Raw genomic sequence first — 19531 nt, 5'->3', positions numbered from 1 at the left:
CTGTGGCAACTATAACAATGTACTACAAACTGGGTGGGCCCAAACAGCAGAACTCTATTGTGCCACAGTCTGGAAGCTGAAAGTCCCAAATCAGGGTGTAGGCAGGCCATGCCCCCCGGACGCCCTAGGGGAGGGCATCCTTGATTTCCCGCGCTCATGGTCCTCGTGTCGCGGGCTTGCGGCCCCATCACTGCAATCTCTGCCTCTGTCCTCTGCGTGTCTCTCATAAAGATGCTTGTGATGGCATTTAGAGCCCACCTAGGTAATCCGATCTGTCACGTCAAGGTCCTTAACTCAGCCACATCAGCAAAGACCCTTCTTCCAAATTAGGTCCATTCACATGTTCCAGGCATTAGAACATATCTTTTTGGGGCTGCCATTCAACACTGCACTTGAAGAGGATGGGCTGAGGTTCTGGGGTGCTCTCCTACACTCCCACCCCACCCACCCAGCAGAGCGGCCGGAACAACAGGATAAGCGGGTCTGCACGCCATTCCTGGGCACTACCCCTGCACGGGAATTGCCTCACCACCATGGAGGCAACACCTGCAGGGCCCCTGCACCATACTGCCATGTGCACAAAATCTCCAGGTGACACTGGAGAAATTTCTATCAACAAACACTCTCAGAACATAGAGGCCCGAGCCCCACAGCTACACAGTGGGGACAGTCTGACCCACACCGGACCAGGTGGGAGGCAGCCCGTGGATGGCAGCATGGGCTCTGCTCTCCCTTTGAAAGAAAATTTGGTCCGTTCGAGTTCACGGCAGAAAAGCAAAGGGGGGTGGCTCCAACATCTCTGTCCTGAAGGGAAAGACCCCCACTGATAACAGTGTTCAGACGCACTTCCCACATGAAAGGGCTTGCACCCTGAACCCACCTCAGCTCCCCACACGGAAAGCTCACCTGGCCCCATGGAGTGTGGAGATGGGCCTCAAAGTGCAGATGTGTGGGCCGCCTGCTCTCCAGTGTCTTGCCCTCGGCTCCCCAACACCTCACATTGCTGTTTGGGGGTCCCTAGAGTTCCGGAAACCAGCCGCCTCCAGGGCTCCAGGGCTGGAGCTCCCAGATGCCACAGGTCAGCACATTCCACTCCTTGGCCTGTGATTGGCTTAGAGGTGGATACACGACCCAAGCTAGTGAATCTCAGGCTTTTGGCTGGGGTGTTGGTACAAAGCCACGTTCTCCCGCTGGATGCACACCAGGGAGTTTGCAGCCTTGGGAGCTGCATCTTTGGACCTTAGGATGAAAGTGGAGCTGTAGAGCAAAGAGACAGAGAAAACCGTCCTTGGCAATATTGTTGCGCTGCTAGATCAAGCCTCACCTGAAAGCCAACTTACCACTGAACTTTTCATCACATGAGTCAATCACTTTCTTTTGTTTTTAAAGCCATTTTGGGTTGGGTTTTATGTCTCTAGCAACTAGACTCTGGAAAGATTCCCGACTAAGATAGACGTAGGAGGGGCTGAGGTGGGGTGGTGGGGTCCTTACTGCCATAGTCCCAAATCTGAGCCAACAGGCAGGCAATCTGAGAAGCTGGCCCAGTCGCAACACATTCTTGGCTGTGACTCCTTAGCCTGTGTGACCAAGTGTCACCCAGAACAGCTGCAAGTCCCTGGGTGTTTTAGGACAGAACGACAGGTCGGGATTTCCAGGGACACTTGCGCTGCTGCAGGACGCACAGCCTCTCAAATGAGCAGGGTCACACGTCCCAGCATCCTCCCATTTGTCATTTCCTTCTGTCACAGTCCCCAATTCTCCCTGTGCATCAGTCAGAGGCAGCAGCAGAGGGGCCAGCAGGCCCTCTCTACGTGAGGCTGTGTCTGAGCACTCAGCAGGCCAGGGGCCAGGAGATGGGCATCTCGGCTGGGCAGACCCGAACCAAGCCCATGCTCTGGTTTCCAGATGTGGGGCAAAGCTGTTTCAGGAAGGACCTGGCAGTGGAAAGTGATCAACAGAAGACACAAATGGGCAGAGGACAAACAGGAATCAGGAGGGGATGGACGCTGCCCAGTTGCACGTGTGCCTGGCCCCGCCACCATTAAGAAAGTGAAAACTCACACGTGCTGCTGGCACGGCAAAGACAAGCAGCTTGATGATGCCTGGCCTGGCAGAAGTTGTAAGAAGAGCCACGCTCACATCAGCGCTTTGGTACCAAGGCCTTGGGGACAATTTTGGAGGATCTGCCAGAATTCGCCCAGAGCTTCCACTTCTGGGGGCCTACGCCATGAAACACATGAGCACAGAGAGATCATTGTACAACCATGGGGGTGAGGCAACATAGTAGCAAGAATGGTAACAGTGATGACAACCAAAGGCGCAGTTAGAGAAATTACAACGTGCACCTGCAGCCAGTAGGCTGACAAGGGAAGAGTTCCTTCGAGCAGGGTGCAAAAAGTGCCACAGTCTGTATGTTGATGTGGGAAAATCAGCTTGGCAGGTCCAGCCCTGTGTGGCCCCAACTGTTTCTTCAGGCTCTACCACCACTGCCAGAGCTGGTGGACCCCCTAGACCTGCTGACCAGGCTGTGGGGCCCCCACGGGGCCACTGACAACCAGCGCTCACAGCCCCACAACCAATTTCTCTGTTACTTGCACATGTTTGGAAACAAACCACCGTGGTTCTGCCTCTGAGACTGGGGCTGGGTTTCGGATCAGAGGGCAGGATGGGCCACCCCACCAGGCCCGAATTCCACTTGCCCTCCTTCTGCTCTGACGACGGAGCAGAAGCTGGGTGCAAACCTTGACTCCATACTTACTAGCTTTTTGACCTTGGGCAAATTACTTCATTGCCGTGGGCCCCCGTTTCTTCCCTTGAACAGTGGGTTCATCTCAGAAAGAGTACGCAGGTTTGCTGTGTGGCTTAAGGGAGGTCGTCCTTATCGAGCCCAGGGACTGACTTTTGGCAAGTGCTCAGGACATGTGGGCCCCTGGCCTGAAAGGGGAATTGGAGACCTCCTTTCACAGATGCGGAAACTGAGTCCAGGAAAAAGTAACACTTTTGCCCAGGCCCCACAGCGACTTCACAGACCACCTGCTCTCATGCCTGGCTGGCAGTGGCTTCGTTCCTGTTCCTCTTGTGAGGCCTGGCTAATGCCAGGAGCCCTCCAGCTCTGTGCAACCATTGACACTGAGGCTTTCGTTTTGCTGCCCTTCAATTCCCTTGTTTTAATCACATTGAGAACTTGGGGATCCCCGGGGAGGAAACCACAACGATGATCACATTACATATGATAAGTGAACATTAATGGACTGCTGGCAGTTCTGAGAGTAAAACAAATGATCTCCGTGTTTTGGATGGACTAATAAAATGCTGTCAGTCTGCCTGCTCCTCCACTCTCCGCTGTATTGCCCAGACTCTGCCCTTGTGCGTGACCATCTCATCTTCTCTGTCACGTGGTCACTGATTGAGCCTGAGACCACAGAGCGAGGCAGAGGCTGCCGCACAGGCTCTGAAGCAGTAGGCTCGCCATGTCCTTGGAAGGGCCACCCCTCTAGTCTTGGCTCTGGAGGTGAATGTAGCCCCAGACCTCCCATAGCCTGGCGTGGGTGGAAAGTTGACTTTTTAGAAAACTGATCAGAAAACTGGAAATCCAGCCTCCACTGCTTGTTTGGTGTAGTTGGTGCCAAATGTGCCCTTTCCAGGAATGCCTTGACTTTTCCTCTTCTCCTTTTCAACACCTTATCTTTCTCAGCCTGCCTCCTCCAGGAAGCCCACTGTAACTAACTGATCCAGCACTCGCCTCTCATTCTCTGAACCCATGGAGCCTACACAGGCACAACCACAGGATCTGAAATCTACACTGACATCTGTGTTGTCTCATATTACCGCCTGTGTAGACCCTATTGGTGCTTCGTCCACACCATCTCAGCCCTTGCCATTTCTGTGAGTGCCAGTGGCTTCTTACTGCAGGAACTGGTGACTCTTCCCATAGAGTGGCCCCGGACGCAGGAGGGTGCTTATGCTCAGCTTGGCACAGGGCAGGCTGGAAGTGCTGAGGGTAAGGTAAGCACTCAGGGCGTCACTCAACCAGTGATGGAGAGAAGGCAGATTAAACTACAATGAGATACCACTTGGTACCCACTAGACTGGCTGCAGTAAAAAGACTGACAAAAGCAAGTGTTGACAAAGATGTGGAGTGACTGGAACTCTCAGACTGCTGGTGGAAATACAAAATAATACAAGCATTTTGGAAGGATGTCAGTTTCTTATAAGGTTCAACATACACCTACCCCATCACCCAGCAATTTTACTTCTAAGTAATTAAGTGAGAGACGTAAAAAATATGCCCACAAAAAGACATGTACATGGGTTTTAGGGCAGCTTTATTCGTAATAGCCAAAACTTAGAAATGAGTCCAGCGACCATTATGTGAATGGATAAATGAAATGGTATTTTCATTTAATGGAATAAAAAGGAACGAGGCACTGATTCATGCTACAGTGTGGATGAACCCTGGAAACATGATGCTGAGTGAGAGAGTCAGACACAAAAGGTCACATATTGTACGATTCCATTTATATGAAGTACTGAGACTAGATGCACACAACATGGGTGGATCTTAAAACCGTCATGTTAACAGAAGGAAACCCTAAGTACATACCGCATGTCTTACTTATGTGACGTTCTAGAACAGACAAAACTGAGTTATGAGGCTAGACATGAGAACAGAGGTTGCCTCTGATGGAAACGTCCTGTAGTTGATTGTGGTGGAGGTTACACTGGGCATGCGTTTGTCCAAACTCACTGAGCTGTACAAGTTATGGAACGTAAAAATGTTTATACCTGACCATCCCAAGTTACACAGATCCCTAAAAGTATGTGAAACGCAGAAAAGCACAAATGAATAACTGACAACCACCTGCAATTATACCCCTCAGAGATCGCTTTCAACAGTTCTCTGTACAGTCATTTCCCCTCTTTGGGATCCTACTATTCACACTGCTTTACAGCCGGATTGCACCGTCTGTGTGATGTGTTCTCTTCTCTCTCTCTCTCTCTCTCTCCTCTCTCTCTCTCTCTCTGTCTCTCTCTCTCTAATTTCTCTCTATCTCTGTCTGCAGCTGCGCTCCATACCCACCCCCCACCCTCTCCACCCCCGACTACACCAATGGGCTCAGCCAACAGGAGGCAAATAGGGAGATGGGAGGGTGAGAGGCCAGAGAGGCCAGGTATTTCTTCTTGTGGCTTCTCCTTCTGGTCACCGTGGGCTGGAGATGCCCTCAGACAAAGATGACAGCTCCTCTGGGCAGAGGCCCTAAAGACTCTCTCCTTCCTGGGTACCAGCCCCTCTCCCTCCTCACTTTCCTCGGAGTCTCCCGACGTCACAGCCCTGCTGCTCCGGCAGAATTCCTGTGGTTTCCCTAAACCCACGCACACCTTCCTAACTAGTGCCCGTGTAAACAAACCGTCCTCGAATCATAACTTGAACAGGCCGTCAGTTTCTCGAACAGACCGTCACGATGCGCGTGAACGCACTTCCGTGTCCACGTTAAGGATGGCCGGCGGTCCCCAGGCCGCCAGTTCTGACACAGTCGCTAACCCAGCCCCGCGCAGCAGCGTTGGGGATCCGCAGGGCCGACCACGACACGGCGAAGCGACGCGAAGAGGACCGGGAGTCCGGCCCCAGGGCTGTCCGCTCGGGCCTCCTGCTCCGGTCGGCGTCTGGGCCAACCTGGCATCTGCGCGGCGCCGGGACGCGTCCCCATGGCGACAGGAGGGGGCGGTGCTTCCGGTTCGGCCTGCAGAGCGGAAGTCCCGCCCCTGCCAGCAGCCCCCGGCCTCCCGTGATGCCCTGGGAGGCGCAACGTAGCCGGAAGCTGGTGGCGGCGGGGTGGGCGGCGGGCGAGAGTCCTCCGTGCAGCCAGCTGCGCGACCCTGGCCCGGACCCCGCCCGAGCCTCCGGAACACGGCCGACCCGGCGCGCAGAATCGAGCCCGCCCACCAGGTAAGCGCGCGGCCTGAGGCCCCTGGCGCCCGCCCGCCCGCCCGCCCGGCGGACGCCCCCACCCTGCCGCGTCCTCAGCCGGCCACCCTGCTCTCCTCTGACGCTGCCCCCACACCGCCGCCTCAGCGTCTGGAATTCTCCGCCCGTCGCAGGCCCCTGCCCGTCATCCCCCCGCCGTGGGCCGAGCCGCCCCGGCCCCCGGCCCGTCCCTCGGACCCAGCGCCTGGCCTGGGCACAGGGTCGCGCCCGGCCGACTGCGAAGGGCCTTCCAGCCCTAAGAAGTAGGGGTTCCTCCAGCGGGTGTTGGGCGCGTGTGGGGGGGGGGCAGGGTCCGTCTAATCAGAAAGGGCAGCCCCGCGCGCTTCCCTTCCCTTTCCTCGCCCTTTGCCGCGGGTGACTCTTGAGGGAGGGAGAAGAAACCAGGAAAGGACTGAAACGTTTTCCGTGTACGTGGATTTACATAGAAGAACTACGTGCTCTTTGTCTGGCCTGTAAAATAAACAACTTCCTTGCAAACCACCGATTTTGAGAAATAATTGTGCAGGTGTCATATTCCGCGTCCTGTGTTTATGGCAGTGCCGGACGGGGCTGCAGTGATGGCCCGGGAGAAGCCGGCGCTTGGGTGCGTTTTGGCCTCCCTTCCCAGGGCCGCCCCGGGAGGAAGTTCGGAAATGCTCTCATTAGTGTGAGAAAGGGCTGTTCTTAGAGACAAGTGCTTTGAGTGCCTCGCTCGGGTTCTGAGAAAGGTGACTCCTGTTTCTGCCTGTCGCCCGTGTAAGGGCCCTGGGGGCGGAGCAGTGCGCTCTAGTCACCCCTTCCAATCTCAGAGGTTGAGGAAGAGCGAGCAGTCTGCAGCCTGACAGGTGGCTTCTTTAATGACCCAGGACAGTGGCTTCCTCAATGACCCAGGACAGAGTGTCCTCGCTTGGTCCAACATGGGCTGCAGTGATGTCCCCTTGCAGAAAAAGCTACGTTGTGACACCTTGGTTTCAAGTGTTAAGACAGGAGTTCTTAGATCATTTTTCAAGATGAATTAATATTGAAGCTTGTGAAAGTTAGGAGGTGCTGTATCAAACAGCATGTCAGAGGACTCGACGATTCTGACGGGCAAAACCAGTGGCTGAGGGCGGGGAGGGGGGTGTCCTTTTAAATCCAAGCTAAGCCATTCACTTTTCACATGTTTTTCTCTGTAGTGGTTCTGCAGATGTTCACTCTGCTGTTTTCCACGCTGAGAAATGCAGAGCAGGCTCACCCCAGTGCTGACTTCTGTGTGCCTGTGTCCTGTTGGCCAAACGTCAGCCTCTGAGGGCAGGCACAGCTCTATGAAGCCAGGTGTGGAGACCTGTGTCGGGCAGGTGTGCGTGTCAGCCCCACACACTTGCCTGCAAGGGGCTCTCCTGTGGCCACCGTGACACCAGTGTGTGCAAAGGGCTTTGTAGATTCTCACCCCCCAGGACGTCTCGCCATGTGTGTGTTTGCCCACTTCTGCCTTTCGTGCTGTGGAAGAGTACACGCTCAATGGAGTGACAGTATTCCACCAGAGTGGGTGGAATGGCCAACGGCCATACTGGGCAGGACTGTGCATTCATATGTTTGCCTCTGAGGTCGGGTGGTTTCTGGGGACCGTCACATGCAGTGCAGAGAACTCCTGGGCAAAAAGGAGCCTCCGTTGAGCTCTGGTTTGTTTCCATCAAATACAGAAAACAAACGTTTATTTCTTAACTTCATCTGGCTTAGAAGTGGACACTGAGGGACATTGGAGTCCTGGACTCCAGGTTTAGGCTTGGTTGTGTGCATAGTCGGGGTCCCTTAATGAGTCACATGTTTCTGCGTCCCTATGATTGAAGGCGAAGTAGAGGATGGAGCTGCCTCTAGTTTTTACCTGCCCCTCAGCGTGAAGCTCCAGCTGCACCACTGATAGGAAAGCTGGTGTGAGCAGTTCCCTTCCGTGCAGCAGGGAAGTGGTAGAGAGGTGGTGGTGTGGGATGCCCAGCAGTGCAGGAACCAGCTCTCTGACTCGTGTTCTCGAGAGGATGTGTGGTGCCATGTGAGTTACAGGGTACAGCTCGCAGATTCCATTCACAGTCGAGTGAAGGGCAAACATCAGAAAGGCCACATACCCGGTTGTGGGCTGCAGGTGGTAGAGGTGGCCTGAAACCCAGGCCCGTCCCGTGGTGATGCCCAGCATGTGCCTGACTCCCACCCCCTCCTCCTGCTGGAACCTTTTATTTCGGTTTTCCTGGTTATGAATTCAGTGGGCCACAGGTTGAAGTTGAATTTCCCGAAAGCAAGGAGATACGTTAAGAAATAAGTGGCTTTTTCAGGCCAAGCTGTGTGACTGCCGTTGCCCAGCAGTGTCCCTGTGAGGCGTGGGGATAGATCTGCCCTACTGTGGCCGTGCCATCTGTCACCTCTCTCCCTCCTGCCAGCCAGTCTCTTCATGCTCTTCACATGTCCGTCAGGGCCACCCCCCCACCGCGCAGTAGGGATGGGAGGGCAGGTGTGCAGTGCAGACAACGTGGCTGCCTGTTTTGGAAGGCTGTCAGCCCAGGGCTGTGTGTCGCCCTTTAGGGGGTAATCCGTCTGTGTGTGTGTTAGTAACGACCACCCTTGCTGTGAATGAAGTTTTTTAGAGGACAGGACTCCCTATAACTTATGCAGTTGTGGGGTGCGTAATGCTTAAGCAAAGGGGACACCCATGTTGCCCCGCATGGTTGCATTGCCCTTGGCCTGGGAGCATCCACCTGCTCTTGGTGCTCTCGGGGTGTGGAGAACAGCTTCCCTCGGTCAGCGGTCCCCGGCGCTGCCTGCAGTGACAGCGGCCTCACCCTGCCGATGCCAGGCAGCGTAACAGAACTTCTCTCCTCTGAAGCTGTGTTGTGTCGTGTTCTTGCGCTGACCACCGATTGTCTTGTAAAGTGACCTGTTTGTGAGTCTTACGTTTGTTTTTCTTCTTTGCAGCACCATGGCCAGCCCAAGGACCAGGAAAGTTCTCAAGGATATCAGGGTGCAGGATGAGAACAACGTGAGTGTCTGCATTTCTTTGCTGCTTCCGTTAGGGCTTGCATCCTCGGGAGTCGCTTGCAGCATCAGAGCCCTCCCCCGCTGTCACTGTCTGTCCCCCAGCCAGCCTGTCCTCTGCTCCCTCTTGGGGCCACCTATTGGGTCTTTGGGGCTCCTGGGATCTGGCCTGAGCTACCCCGGTGAGTGGTATGTGGCCCGTTTCTCAGGTGTGTTTCGAGTGTGGTGCATTTAACCCTCAGTGGGTGAGCGTGACCTATGGCATCTGGATCTGCCTGGAGTGCTCAGGGAAACACCGCGGGCTCGGGGTGCATCTCAGGTCAGTGCCCGCTCTGGCCGCTCCGCATGTCCTCAGCGTGCCCGTCCCAGAAGACAGGCGTCTGATCCCCAGCTGGCCTGGGGCAGGGCCCTTGGGTACCTAGCTCACCGCAGTCAGGCTGATCGGTCGTCTGGTTTCTAGCTTCGTGCGCTCTGCCACCATGGACAAGTGGAAGGACATTGAGCTGGAGAAGATGAAAGCTGGTGGCAATGCTAAGTTCCAGCAGTTCTTGGAATCTCAGGAGGACTTCGACCCCGACTGGTCCCTGCAGGAGAAGTACAGCAGCAAAGCTGCGGCCCTCTTCAGGGACAAGGTGAGGACATGCCAGGCTGGCTGGCGGTACCCCGGTGCTCCTGTTGGCGGCTTCAGTGGCTCTAGGAGTTGGGATTCCTGTGTGGGTTCTGACATAGCCATGGCAGCCGAATGCAGTCCATGGGCGTGTGGCCCCGTCTCGTCCCACCCGAGGGGAAGCAGGTGGCTGATAGCAGGGGTGAAGGGTGGGCCTTTCTCCCCAAGCCCTGCGAGGGTGTGGTGTCCGCTCGCCTCCATCCATCTTGGTTAAAATACTCCTGAGGACAGCAGTGCCCACTGGGGGACACACAGGTGGGTCCTGGGCATTTGGGGTTAGTGTCACTGCAGAGGGAGGCCCGGTGACAGTGCTCAAATGAGGCCGAGACCCAGCCCACGACCGCTGCGCCCAGGAGGCTGCACTGACAGTGCGGGCTCTGACCCCTGTCCCCTTGGCAGGTGGCCACTGAGGCCGAAGGCAGACAGTGGTCTCTGGAGTCATCGCCCGCTCAGAACTGGACCCCGCCCCAGCCCAGGACGCTGCCGTCCGCTGCCCAGCGGTAGGGGTCATCTGGCCGCTGCTCTCGGGGTCCTGCTCTCAGTTATAGCCCAGTGTCCCATGCTGTTGTGGTGACAGCCAGTTGTGAGCTCTTCCCAAAAGTCAGTGGGAGAAACAACATTGTACGTTGCTGTTAGTGAAAATTCAAGACGTGTTTAAAGGGAAATGTCAGTCATCAGCCCAGGGCCGGTCATTCCTGACATGTGCCCATGACCTCTGTGCTGCTCTGCAGGACCTTGCTGCTCTGCAGGACCTTCCTGCTCTGTCCTGCCTGAGGGCTGCCCACCTCCCCAGAGCGCAGGCGCTGTGGGCGCGCTGGGCCCAGGGTGGTCCCCCTGCGCCTTGCATGTCAGAGCTGGTGTTCCCGTGTGAGCCGGCTTGGGCCCTGACAGTACTTCCCAGAGGCCCAGGTGGTGCCGGGTGGGCGTCTGCTGCCCTCTGGTGGCCATACCGACCTTTGACTCCGTTTCAGAGCTCCTGGCCAGCCGCAGAGCTCCACCACCCCCTCTGACAAGGCCTTTGAGGACTGGCTGAACGAGGACCTCAGCTCCTATCAAGGGTGAGGCCGGGGGGCGGGGGGCAGCGGGGTGCTAGGCTGACCAGCGTGGAGGGTTTGGCCCCTCAGGGCAGGACCGCCCCTGCGGGTGGCCAGGCCTATTGCTTATGCACCCGAGCGTGCAGTCAGCACGGCTGCTGGCCCCAGGTCTGCCCAGCGTAAATGGGGGTCTGGAGTGGAGACGAAACCTGCTTAGAAGGAGAGAGTATGTGTTCCTTCCTGGCCCCGCCTGGCCTGCAACGGTGTGTGTCCGGAACCGTCAGCTTACACTGGTGGCTGGTTCTTGCCACCATTGCTTGGTGGCTGTGGGCCTTGCCCGGGCTCCCTGGCTGGATGCAGCAGGAAGGTCTCCAGTGAGCTGAGGAAAACCCGCCCCCTGTGTGCTGCCGTTGCAGGACATACGTGGGCATCCCATGTCCTAAGGGGGTCCTGGGGCCGGCCAGGCCATGGGCCTGTCCTGGGGTCTGGGCGCCGCCCACACCCGCAGCTTTCAGGAGCAGCACGGTGGCTGCTTGTGTCCCCGTCAGGGCCCAGGAGAGTCGCTACGTGGGGTTTGGGAACACAGCACCGCCTCAGAAGAGAGACGACGACTTCCTCAACAACGCCATGTCGTCCCTGTACTCGGTGAGGACGCTGTCCTGGGGCCTCACTCAGGTCCTGGGGCCCCTCCCCTCCCATCAGACTCTCCGTGTGGCTCAGATCCCAGGCGCTTTCAGTCACGCGCTCGCTCTGGTGACATTCACAGTGTTTCGAGTGTAACGATGCATTTCCTCCAAAGCGCTAACGCCCTGGGAGTAAGCTGCGTGGCTGACCTCTCACCTGGCACGGCACCGGGCAGCCCGCCTGACTGAGCCCGTGTTGGTTCACGGCGTTGCCCTGTTGGCCAGCCCGGGAAAGATGAGGTTTGGCGGGCAGAGGTTACGTGCTCCTAAGCTGCACGGGCTCGGTATCCTCTGGGGATGGCATGTCCCACCTACCCTCAGCTGCTCCAGTTTAAACCATCATTTTCCAGGGAAACTTACTGTTTTTAAAAAACGGTGTTTATTCATTGCCGCCTCGACGGTGATACTAATTGCAGACAATCAAGGGTCTGCCCGGGGCACTGGTGGGCGCTGCTACACGTGAACACGCAGGAAGGGCTCTTTACGCTGGAGGGACAAGGTCTCCAGTGATGGGTGAACAAAGCGAGTACAGGAGGGCGGGTGTACAGGGAGACACGGAAGCAGTCCCCGCCCAGCTGTCACCTTAGGGTCTGAGTCAAGCGCAGTGGGGTGCTCACTGCCACTTTGTACCGTCTTCTCCAGCTGTGTCAATTTACTCCAAAAACCAATGCACTTCTCACTGAGAGTTATTTACAGCTTCCTTCCCCATGGGGCACCTGTCACCCAGCCTCAGCCCTGCACCCTGGAGCCTGGGAGGGTCAGCGGGAGCCCTGGGCCCGAGCTCGTTTTGCCCACAGTGGCTGCTGAGGCTTTTCCAGGGAAGAAAGGCAGAGTTTGGGCCGGAAGCCTGCTATGGGGAAGTCTATTTAGAAACAGGCCCGCCCTCGAAGGTCGCATCTCCGTGGTCCCCGTGTCAGCCCTTCACTCCTCGCAGTCCCCTCGGTGCCCGTGTCCTCTCCCGGCGCCCTGGGGTTTCTCTCAGGAGGAGAGACTCCGGTGGCACTTACATCTTCCTAAATAGCTTGCATTTGTTTGGGGCCTTAGGAGAAAACAGCCTTGAACTCAGGAGAGCAGGGTGCAGTGCCCCCCGCCCCAGGGTCCATCTGTCCTGAGTGGGTGCCAGGCCTGTACCCCTTGGTAGGCGGGGGGACCGAGAGCCACAGGAGGAGCAGGCACAGGCTGAAGGCGGGGCTGTGGGGCAGGCGGGGCCCCCATGGTGTGGTCCAGGCCTGCCTCTGCCATGCCCTTCCTCTGACCTTGGCGAGGTCAGAAAGCAGCCTCGTGGGCGTCGCCGAGGGACTGGACATGGCCTTTGTGTCTGTACAGGGCTGGAGCAGCTTTGCCACTGGAGCCAGCAAGTTCGCCTCGGCAGCCAAGGAGGGTGTAAGTAGCCGCCCCCACACTTAGGGCTGCGCCCTGCCACCAGCCAGAGATCCCAGAGCCACACAGTTCTCTGCGTGAACAGCTGTGCTTGCCCGCGTGTCACACGAGCTGGCTCTAATAACCACCGTGTTGAGTGGGGGCAGATGGTGACCCAAACTGCCCCCACCCCACAGTACTGGCATAGGCCCATGGCAGGAGGTGGTGGCCCCGTGGCCCCTCACGTTCTGCCTCCGGGTCTCAAAGCAGTCTGATAGTCAGAGTTTTGCCTGAGGCCGAGGGAGGGGGTGGGGGTTTTGGGGGTTTTGTCAGGACTGACGAGTGGGAAAGGGGAACGTGCTCGTGTTCCTGGGAGTGACCCGTGTTCCCGGGAGTGACCCGTGTTCCTGGGAGTGACCCGTGTTCCTGGGAGTGACCTGTGTTCTTGGGAGTGACCAGTGTTCCTGGGAGTGACCCGTGTTCCTGGGAGTGACCCGGGCAACTGCCGGGAGGAAAGGAGCAGGTTGGGAAGCGAAGCGGCCTGAGGAGAGAGCCTGTGGGCCGGGCAGCGTGGCCGTGGCCGTGGCCGAGAGCCCTGGGCAGGGACAGCAGGTTCCTGCTGTGCTGACCCTGGGCACACAGGAGTGCCGAGGGCCAACGCCGGGGGGGGGGGGGCTGGGGCCAGCCAGGTGCCCGCAGCTCCAGGGACAACCAGGGAGCTTGGGGTTGGCTCTGGGCTGGAGTGAAGTCCCACAGACCACTGCTCCTCGCGGGCCACCGTACCATGCATGCCCCCAGCTGCCTGGAGGGGCCCTGGGCGGAGCCTGCTGTGGAAGGGCTCCGCACCCCTGGCACCACTGCCTGGCCCAGCCCTGTGGCTTCTCTACGAGGCCCTGTCCCTGAAGGAGGGCTGCAGTCGGGGGCCCAGGCGCCTTTCAGCTAGACTGTGTGGCCAGGCCTTTCCCTTCCTTGTTACCATAGTGATTAGCTATTGGAACTGGATCCCGCAGGGCTGTGGGAAAGCCCAGTGAAGGTGGGATTGGGGTGGTCACCCCTGACCAGTGGGCCTGTGGGACCTGTCACCCAGAGAGCGAGTGGGACAGAGTTGGCCCTGGGCACGGCAGGGGCACCCCTTCCCTGCTGGCCTTCCTCCAGTGTGGGGTGGCATCATGATCAGCTTTGCTGGGCCCCTCGGAGCTGGTGGGGCCCTCAGAGCCACAGCAGGGTGAGCTCTGGTGCCTTGGTGGCCTCAGGAGACAGGCCTGGGACAGCGTCTGTCTGTGCCTGGGGAGAACGCGGCCCAGTGAGTGAGTGGCCAAGGCAGGACCGTTGGTCTGAAAACCCGTCTCTTCTGCTTTCAGGCTACAAAGTTCGGATCCCAGGCAAGTCAGAAGGTGAGAGGACGCTTCTGCCCCTGTGCTCGTTAATCTGGCCTCAGGCCCTCAAGTGGCGTTGTCTGGTGTGTCCTCAGGCCCCGCACTCAGCGGAGGGGACATGCTGTGTGCAGCCTGGGCCCCCACAGGCCCCCACAGTGCGCGGGTTTGTCCCCCAAGCTTGCGCCAGTGCACGTTACTTGGGGGCCTGCGGGCTTGGAGGTGGGATAAGACGCTGCAGCCACTCAGGGCCTGTCGGGCTCACACCATCACCCCGTCCACCGCAGCCTGGGCGCTGGGCAGCTGGCCCCTTCATCAGGGAGGAGCACTCGGCGGTCTGCACCGCTGGGCAGAAGGAGGCTTAGTGTCCCTGAGGCTGTGCTGTGACCCCCGAGCCGGCTCCTGGAGACGGTGGGGCTGACCTCTGTCCCTGGGCCTTGTAGGCGGCACTCGGGCCTGAGCCCCTTTTTCTTCAAGTCTTGGATAGGGCCTCTTGCCATCCCCACGAGGTGCCAGGACTCTGGGCTGGCCCTCCCTCCGGGGCTGGGGTCAGGACTCACACAAAAGGCAGCGGCCACAGGGCTGTCCCAGGACAGCTCAGCTGCGTGGGACCTGCCCTCAAGCCCTGAGTAAAGGGGGGCACCGCCTGCCTGGGGGGTGCTTTGTCACCTCCCTACCCAGGGTCCCTGCTCCACTTCTGTCTCTGAGCCCCCCACTGGGGCCCCTGAATTGCACTCGCTCACACCATTCTGGAAGGTGGCTGGGGGTGGAAAGCGGTCAGGTTCAGCAGCGGTGAAGGTAGCCCCAAGGACCTGGGGGGCCATTGGGTGATTCTATGGGAAACACGACGTTAAGGATGTGTCCTGAGGTGCTTCCTGATGTTGCCCCATGCTGCTCCTACCGCCTTGCTCTGTCTCTCTCTCCCCTGTCTCCCTGTGCCGGCTCGGTACAGTTTTGGGGCTCCAAGCAGCAGCCAGAGCTGGTAAGGCCCCCTGTCTGCTGTCAGCATGCCCCTTCGTCTGTGCTGTGCCCCAGCTGTGGCCTGTTGTGCTGTGCTTACGTGTGCCAACGCTCAGGGCTGTGCACGCTGTCCTGTGGGGGTGCTGATGGCCTGGGGCCCCTCGGGCTACTTGGCGGGGTTTCCATTTCACCTTCAAAGGCGTCTTACCCAGGAGTGAGGGCCTGACAGCCCCCCGCCCCCGTCAGGGCCACCGCTCCCCGGCGTCCTTTCTCACGGTCCCCCAGTCGGCCCAGTCCTACCCCCACCTGAGCGTGATCTCTCCGGTCTGTCCCCTTCCCTGCCCCTAGCCAGCTCCCACAGTGCCTGCTGCAGAGCGGGCAGGCCTCACGGGGCTGCTGATGACTTTGTGCTGGCTGCATCGTGGGGGAGCGTGTTACCTGCTCTTGGCACATGCTGTCGTCACCAACGGGACTCACCGGACTCTGATGGGGCAACTCGGGGTGGTGGCTGGACAGGGCGGGCCAGAGGGCTTGTGCCGGCCTGTCTCTGGGCGCCTTCCCACACCCGGGGCAGTGGTCTGGCCTCTGTTTGGCCAGGTGCCTGGGGACCACTTCTGTGCAGCTGCTGTGAGAGTGGGGGCACATCCTGTGTGCTGCTGGGCGGCTCACCGTCGCTGCCCACAAGCTGGTGCTGCTGTGCTGTTCTCGTCCTGGGGGGAACGTGTTGCCCAGGGGCTCCCCACCTTCCTCTCATGGCGTCTTTCCTTCACGCAGGCATCAGAACTGGGCCACAGTCTGAATGAGAACGTCCTTAGGCCCGCCCAGGAGAAGGTAACACTGCCAGTGCCCGCTGGATGCTCGGGCAGGCTCGTCATGTGTCCCCAGTAGGCCAGCTGGGAGCGCAGTGCCTTGGGTGGGGCTTTGGCCCGTGTTCCCTGTGCTCCTGTGCTCTCCGTGTCCCTCACACTCCCATGTCCCTATGGGCTCCTGTCCCCAGGCTCAGTGAAGTCTGGCCCTGCCGGTGAGGGGTCCCCCTGCTGGGGCCTGGTGGCCCAGACTAGGCAGGAGAAGCTCTTGGTGGTCTGGGGACTTTGGGAGCAGTGCCAACCTGCCTCGGGGAGATTGGGGTGATGTGGGAGACCCCCAGGGGCCGGCGCAGTGCAGGGCAGCAGGGCTGTGTTGTCACTCTGGGGCTGGGGGGCACAGCTGCGAGGCAGGCTCAGCAGACGCTCTGCACCGGTGGGCGTTGTCCTGTCAGTGAAGAGCAGCGGCTTCTGCCCTTGGCTGACGACACTGTTTAATTTACCAGGTGAAGGAGGGAAAGATTTTTGATGATGTGACCAGTGGGGTTTCTCAGTTGGCGTCCAAGGTAGGGTGGGCCCCGCCTTATGTGCGGCCGCAGCTGGCGGTCCCCACATTCCCGTGCGTTGGCACCGAGAGCGGCCCTGGGCCGCCCCTGTCCTCAGACATGAGGGGTCAGGCAGGTGCTCTGGTGCTGACAGCTGGAGAATGTGGGGATGGCTGGATGGCCGGCACAGCCCCTAACGTGTCGCTTCTTTCCTTGTGCCCTCTTGCTGCCGCTGACCGCCCCCCTGGTGAGTGCTGGCCCCCTCTCCTGTGGGGGACGCCTGCCCGCCATCTCTGCCTCCCAGTGCGGGGGTGGGGGGCTGCTTCCTGTGCCTGCCAGGGAGCCTGCCTCACTGAGGGCCATGGCCCCTCAACATCCACCCGGGGTCCCGCCTGCCAGCAGAGCCCACCTGGGGGAACCGTGGTGACACTCTCACTGTGTGTGCTCACGTGTGAGCCCAGGCTGAGCTGCCTCCTGTCTCCTTCCAGGTCCAGGGGGTTGGCAGCAGGGGATGGCGGGATGTCACCACCTTTTTTTCTGGGAGAGCAGATGACTCCTCGGACAGGTATGGCGGGTGACCGTCCTGGCATGGGTCCCCTCTCTGGTGTTTTTCCCACAGGGTCTCTGGGAGGCAGTCAGGGGCCCCAGGGGCCCAGTGCAGTGGCCCAATTCTTTTGACCCTGTGGGAACTGCCCGCTGGGGACTCGGGAGGGAGGGATGGGGCGGGCTGCAGGTGGGAGCAGCAGCCCTTGAGGAGGGTGGCCGTCCTGACCTGCTGTCCGCGGAGTCTGGGTGGGTGCAGAGCTGCCCCCTCACTAGCCCAGTCCTGAGTCCAGCACTTGGGCCTGTGCCTGGGCCCTTCTGCTGGGACGCCATCTGGCTGGGCTTCTTCTCTGATTCATGGGTGGGACCCTGGGGGTCTGATAGGCAGGTGGCCATGGGCCGGGCCTGGGGCAGTGGCTGCTGAGAGGCCAGCCCGGTGGGCGTTGCCGGTCTGTACTCCCAGGATGGGGCACGTTTGCCCTGCCCACGGGCTGATGGCACCACTCTCTTCCTGATATGCTGCTTGGTGTTGTATGTGGCGTGACTGGGTCGGTAGGCCCTGTGCCGAGCTGGCCAGCTTGAGTGCTCTGCGTTTCCGTTTTCCCTTAATCTCTGCAGAGCCCCGATGTTTTAGGTTTGTTCACGCACCCTTCATGCTGGGTGGGCCTGGAGAGAGGGCTCTGGCGGGAGGCCGGACTGAGTGTGCCCACCAGGGTCCGTGTCCGGGGCGCCCTCCTGGGGCCGCACTGAGCCCAGCGTCCTCTGGCCTGGAGCGAGAATGGCAGTGGGGCTTGGGTGGGCTCTTCCCGGGGCCGTGCCAAGGGCACGCTAGGCGCTCCAGGTGCTGGGACCATGTCCTGCTTTCGAGAACAGCTGTTCATGACCCCCTCTGTTTCCAAGACCCCCAGACGGCCAGGGGTACCAGAGCAGCTCTGTGGACCAGAGCTTCTGGGAGACCTTTGGAAGTAATGACCCCGCCAAGGCCCACAGATCCCCGAGCAGCGACAGCTGGACGTGTGCCGACGCCTCGGCCGAGAAGCGGAGTTCAGACAGCTGGGATGTGTGGGGCTCAGGCTCTGCATCCAACAGCAAGAGCAGTGACCATAGTGACGTGGGGGAGGCCTGGGGGGAGGGCAGGGCCAAGGCTGCCAGGAAGCCGGCGACCCCCGCCACGCAGGTGGATGAGGGCTGGGACAACCAGGACTGGTAGGCAGGCAGGCCCCTGGCCCCCATTGGCTGAGTCTGACTTGGCCTCATTGCACTTCCTTCCATCTGACCCAAGAAATCCCGGCCGCAGTGTGAAGACAGCGCCTTGGGCAGGACCCTGGGGGTGGTACTGCTGGCCCACGAGGGGGATTCAGCGTGTGGGGACCCGCACTGGACGGCCACAGCGGGGTGGAGGCCCAGCCGCTGTCCTGCCATCCGCGTCCCTCCTGGGTTTGCAGACACCGTCCAAGGCAGGTCCCCGCTGCAGGCTGGCGCGCTCTAATAAACACCCTCCTGAGTGCTGGTCTGCGTCTGTGACGTGAGACATGAGTGTCCTGATTTCTGTCTGCTTGAGTTCTGTTTTCATAGGAAATGCCCAAGGTTTTAGAGACAGATGCTAACGTTTGCGACAGCAGCTCTGCTGCTGCCGTCCCCATGCCCAACCTGAGCTGCTGTCAGCACTTGGACTCAGCTGTGTCCGCTAAGCCGGGGGCAGCCCCCACCCAGGATGCCCCAGACAACTCTGGAGTGCATTGTGGTCCAGGCGGCAGGCAGGCCCAGTGCTCTGTGAGCTGCGATTCCCCTGCCAGGCATGGGGGCATGACGGCAGGGTGGGTTCCCCAGGGCCTCCTTCCTGAGTCATCGCAGAGCATTGTGGGGCCTTCGCTGGGCAGGGGCTGGGCCATGCCACCCTGGACTCTGCCCGTCGGTGTTCTGAGGCGCAGCCAGGACATCGGTGTGGGCGATGGCTAGGCCTTGGGAGCATGGAGCGAGTTTGCGCCTGGTGGGCTCCAGCACTCTGTCCCCACGAGCACTTGCTGCCCCTGCTGGCTGTCATCTCTGTCGTTTGGCTTTCTCCATCCTCCCAGAGGCACCCAGCTTTGAGCTGCTGTGGGTCGGCCACAGCTGTTCCTACAGTCAAGTACAAATGGGGTGTCCGGTTGCTCCCCGTTGGTCTGTGGTACGAAGCGGTGGTCAGTCCATCTGCTGACCCTCGTGTCACTGTCATCCAAGCTTTCACCAGGCGCATTGTATTCCAGTGGCTGGCTGGCTCTGGGTTGAGACTCTCCAGACCCTGTGCCTGGGGCAGCCAGGGGCGCGCGGCCTCTGCCCTCCACCCGAGCCTATACCCTGAAGCCACTGAGGAAAGTGGCTGACTGGAGGGTCTGGAGTTGGAGTTGTGTCTTCCCGTGGTCTCCTGTGGGTCGTCATGTCCCAGGCGGTGCTTCAGGGTGTGTGGGCTGAGGCTGGAGAGGTGCAGGCAGGTCTGGGTGGGGCGTGCTGAGCCCCATCGCCCCATCCACCTCGCTGGCCAGCTGGGTGGGAGGCAGGACCAGGCTGCGCTCTACCTGGACCAGCCAGGCTGATGGGGACCCGTGTGTCCTCCACT

At 59.5% G+C, this 19531-nt stretch overlaps 1 protein-coding gene across 10 annotated transcripts; it reads left to right on the top strand.

Moving 5' to 3' along the window:
• The first annotated feature begins 5787 nt into the window (after window positions 1–5787).
• ARFGAP1 (ARF GTPase activating protein 1) lies at window positions 5788–18480 on the top strand. Of its 10 annotated transcripts, none has more exons than XM_088789038.1 (14): window positions 5788–5947; window positions 8909–8972; window positions 9178–9287; window positions 9429–9600; window positions 10035–10135; window positions 10607–10693; window positions 11218–11314; window positions 12679–12735; window positions 14073–14105; window positions 15037–15066; window positions 15819–15875; window positions 16354–16639; window positions 16881–16957; window positions 17836–18480. In XM_088789038.1, exons 1-13 carry the CDS (start codon window positions 5790–5792, stop codon window positions 16943–16945), a joined length of 1317 nt encoding a protein of 438 aa, XP_088645164.1. In that variant the 5' UTR covers window positions 5788–5789; the 3' UTR covers window positions 16946–16957; window positions 17836–18480. The 10 variants fall into 10 exon arrangements, with proteins under 10 accessions (XP_088645164.1, XP_019609036.3, XP_019609035.3 ...); XM_019753477.3 differs by having other exon boundaries at window positions 5789–5947; window positions 16354–16413; window positions 16887–16957; XM_019753476.3 differs by having other exon boundaries at window positions 5789–5947; window positions 16354–16413.
• The last annotated feature ends 1051 nt before the right edge of the window (window positions 18481–19531 follow it).

Source organism: Rhinolophus sinicus, chromosome 13, assembly GCF_057876585.1.
Source record: "Rhinolophus sinicus isolate RSI-liver-muscle chromosome 13, RSI-T2T, whole genome shotgun sequence".
Classification (NCBI taxonomy): domain Eukaryota; kingdom Metazoa; phylum Chordata; class Mammalia; order Chiroptera; family Rhinolophidae; genus Rhinolophus; species Rhinolophus sinicus.
The sequence above is the reverse complement of the archived record's forward strand: the minus strand, read 5'-3'. Positions and strand labels throughout refer to the sequence as shown.

Coding starts and splice junctions, on each gene's coding strand:
- ARFGAP1 (XM_019753476.3), top strand. CDS start 5,790: ATGCCCTGGGAGGCGCAACGTAGCCGGAAGCTGGTGGCGGCGGGGTGG. Junction 10,694..11,217: donor GACCTCAGCTCCTATCAAGG/GTGAGGCCGGGG, acceptor TGTCCCCGTCAG/GGCCCAGGAGAGTCGCTACG. Junction 15,067..15,818: donor CCAAGCAGCAGCCAGAGCTG/GTAAGGCCCCCT, acceptor TCCTTCACGCAG/GCATCAGAACTGGGCCACAG.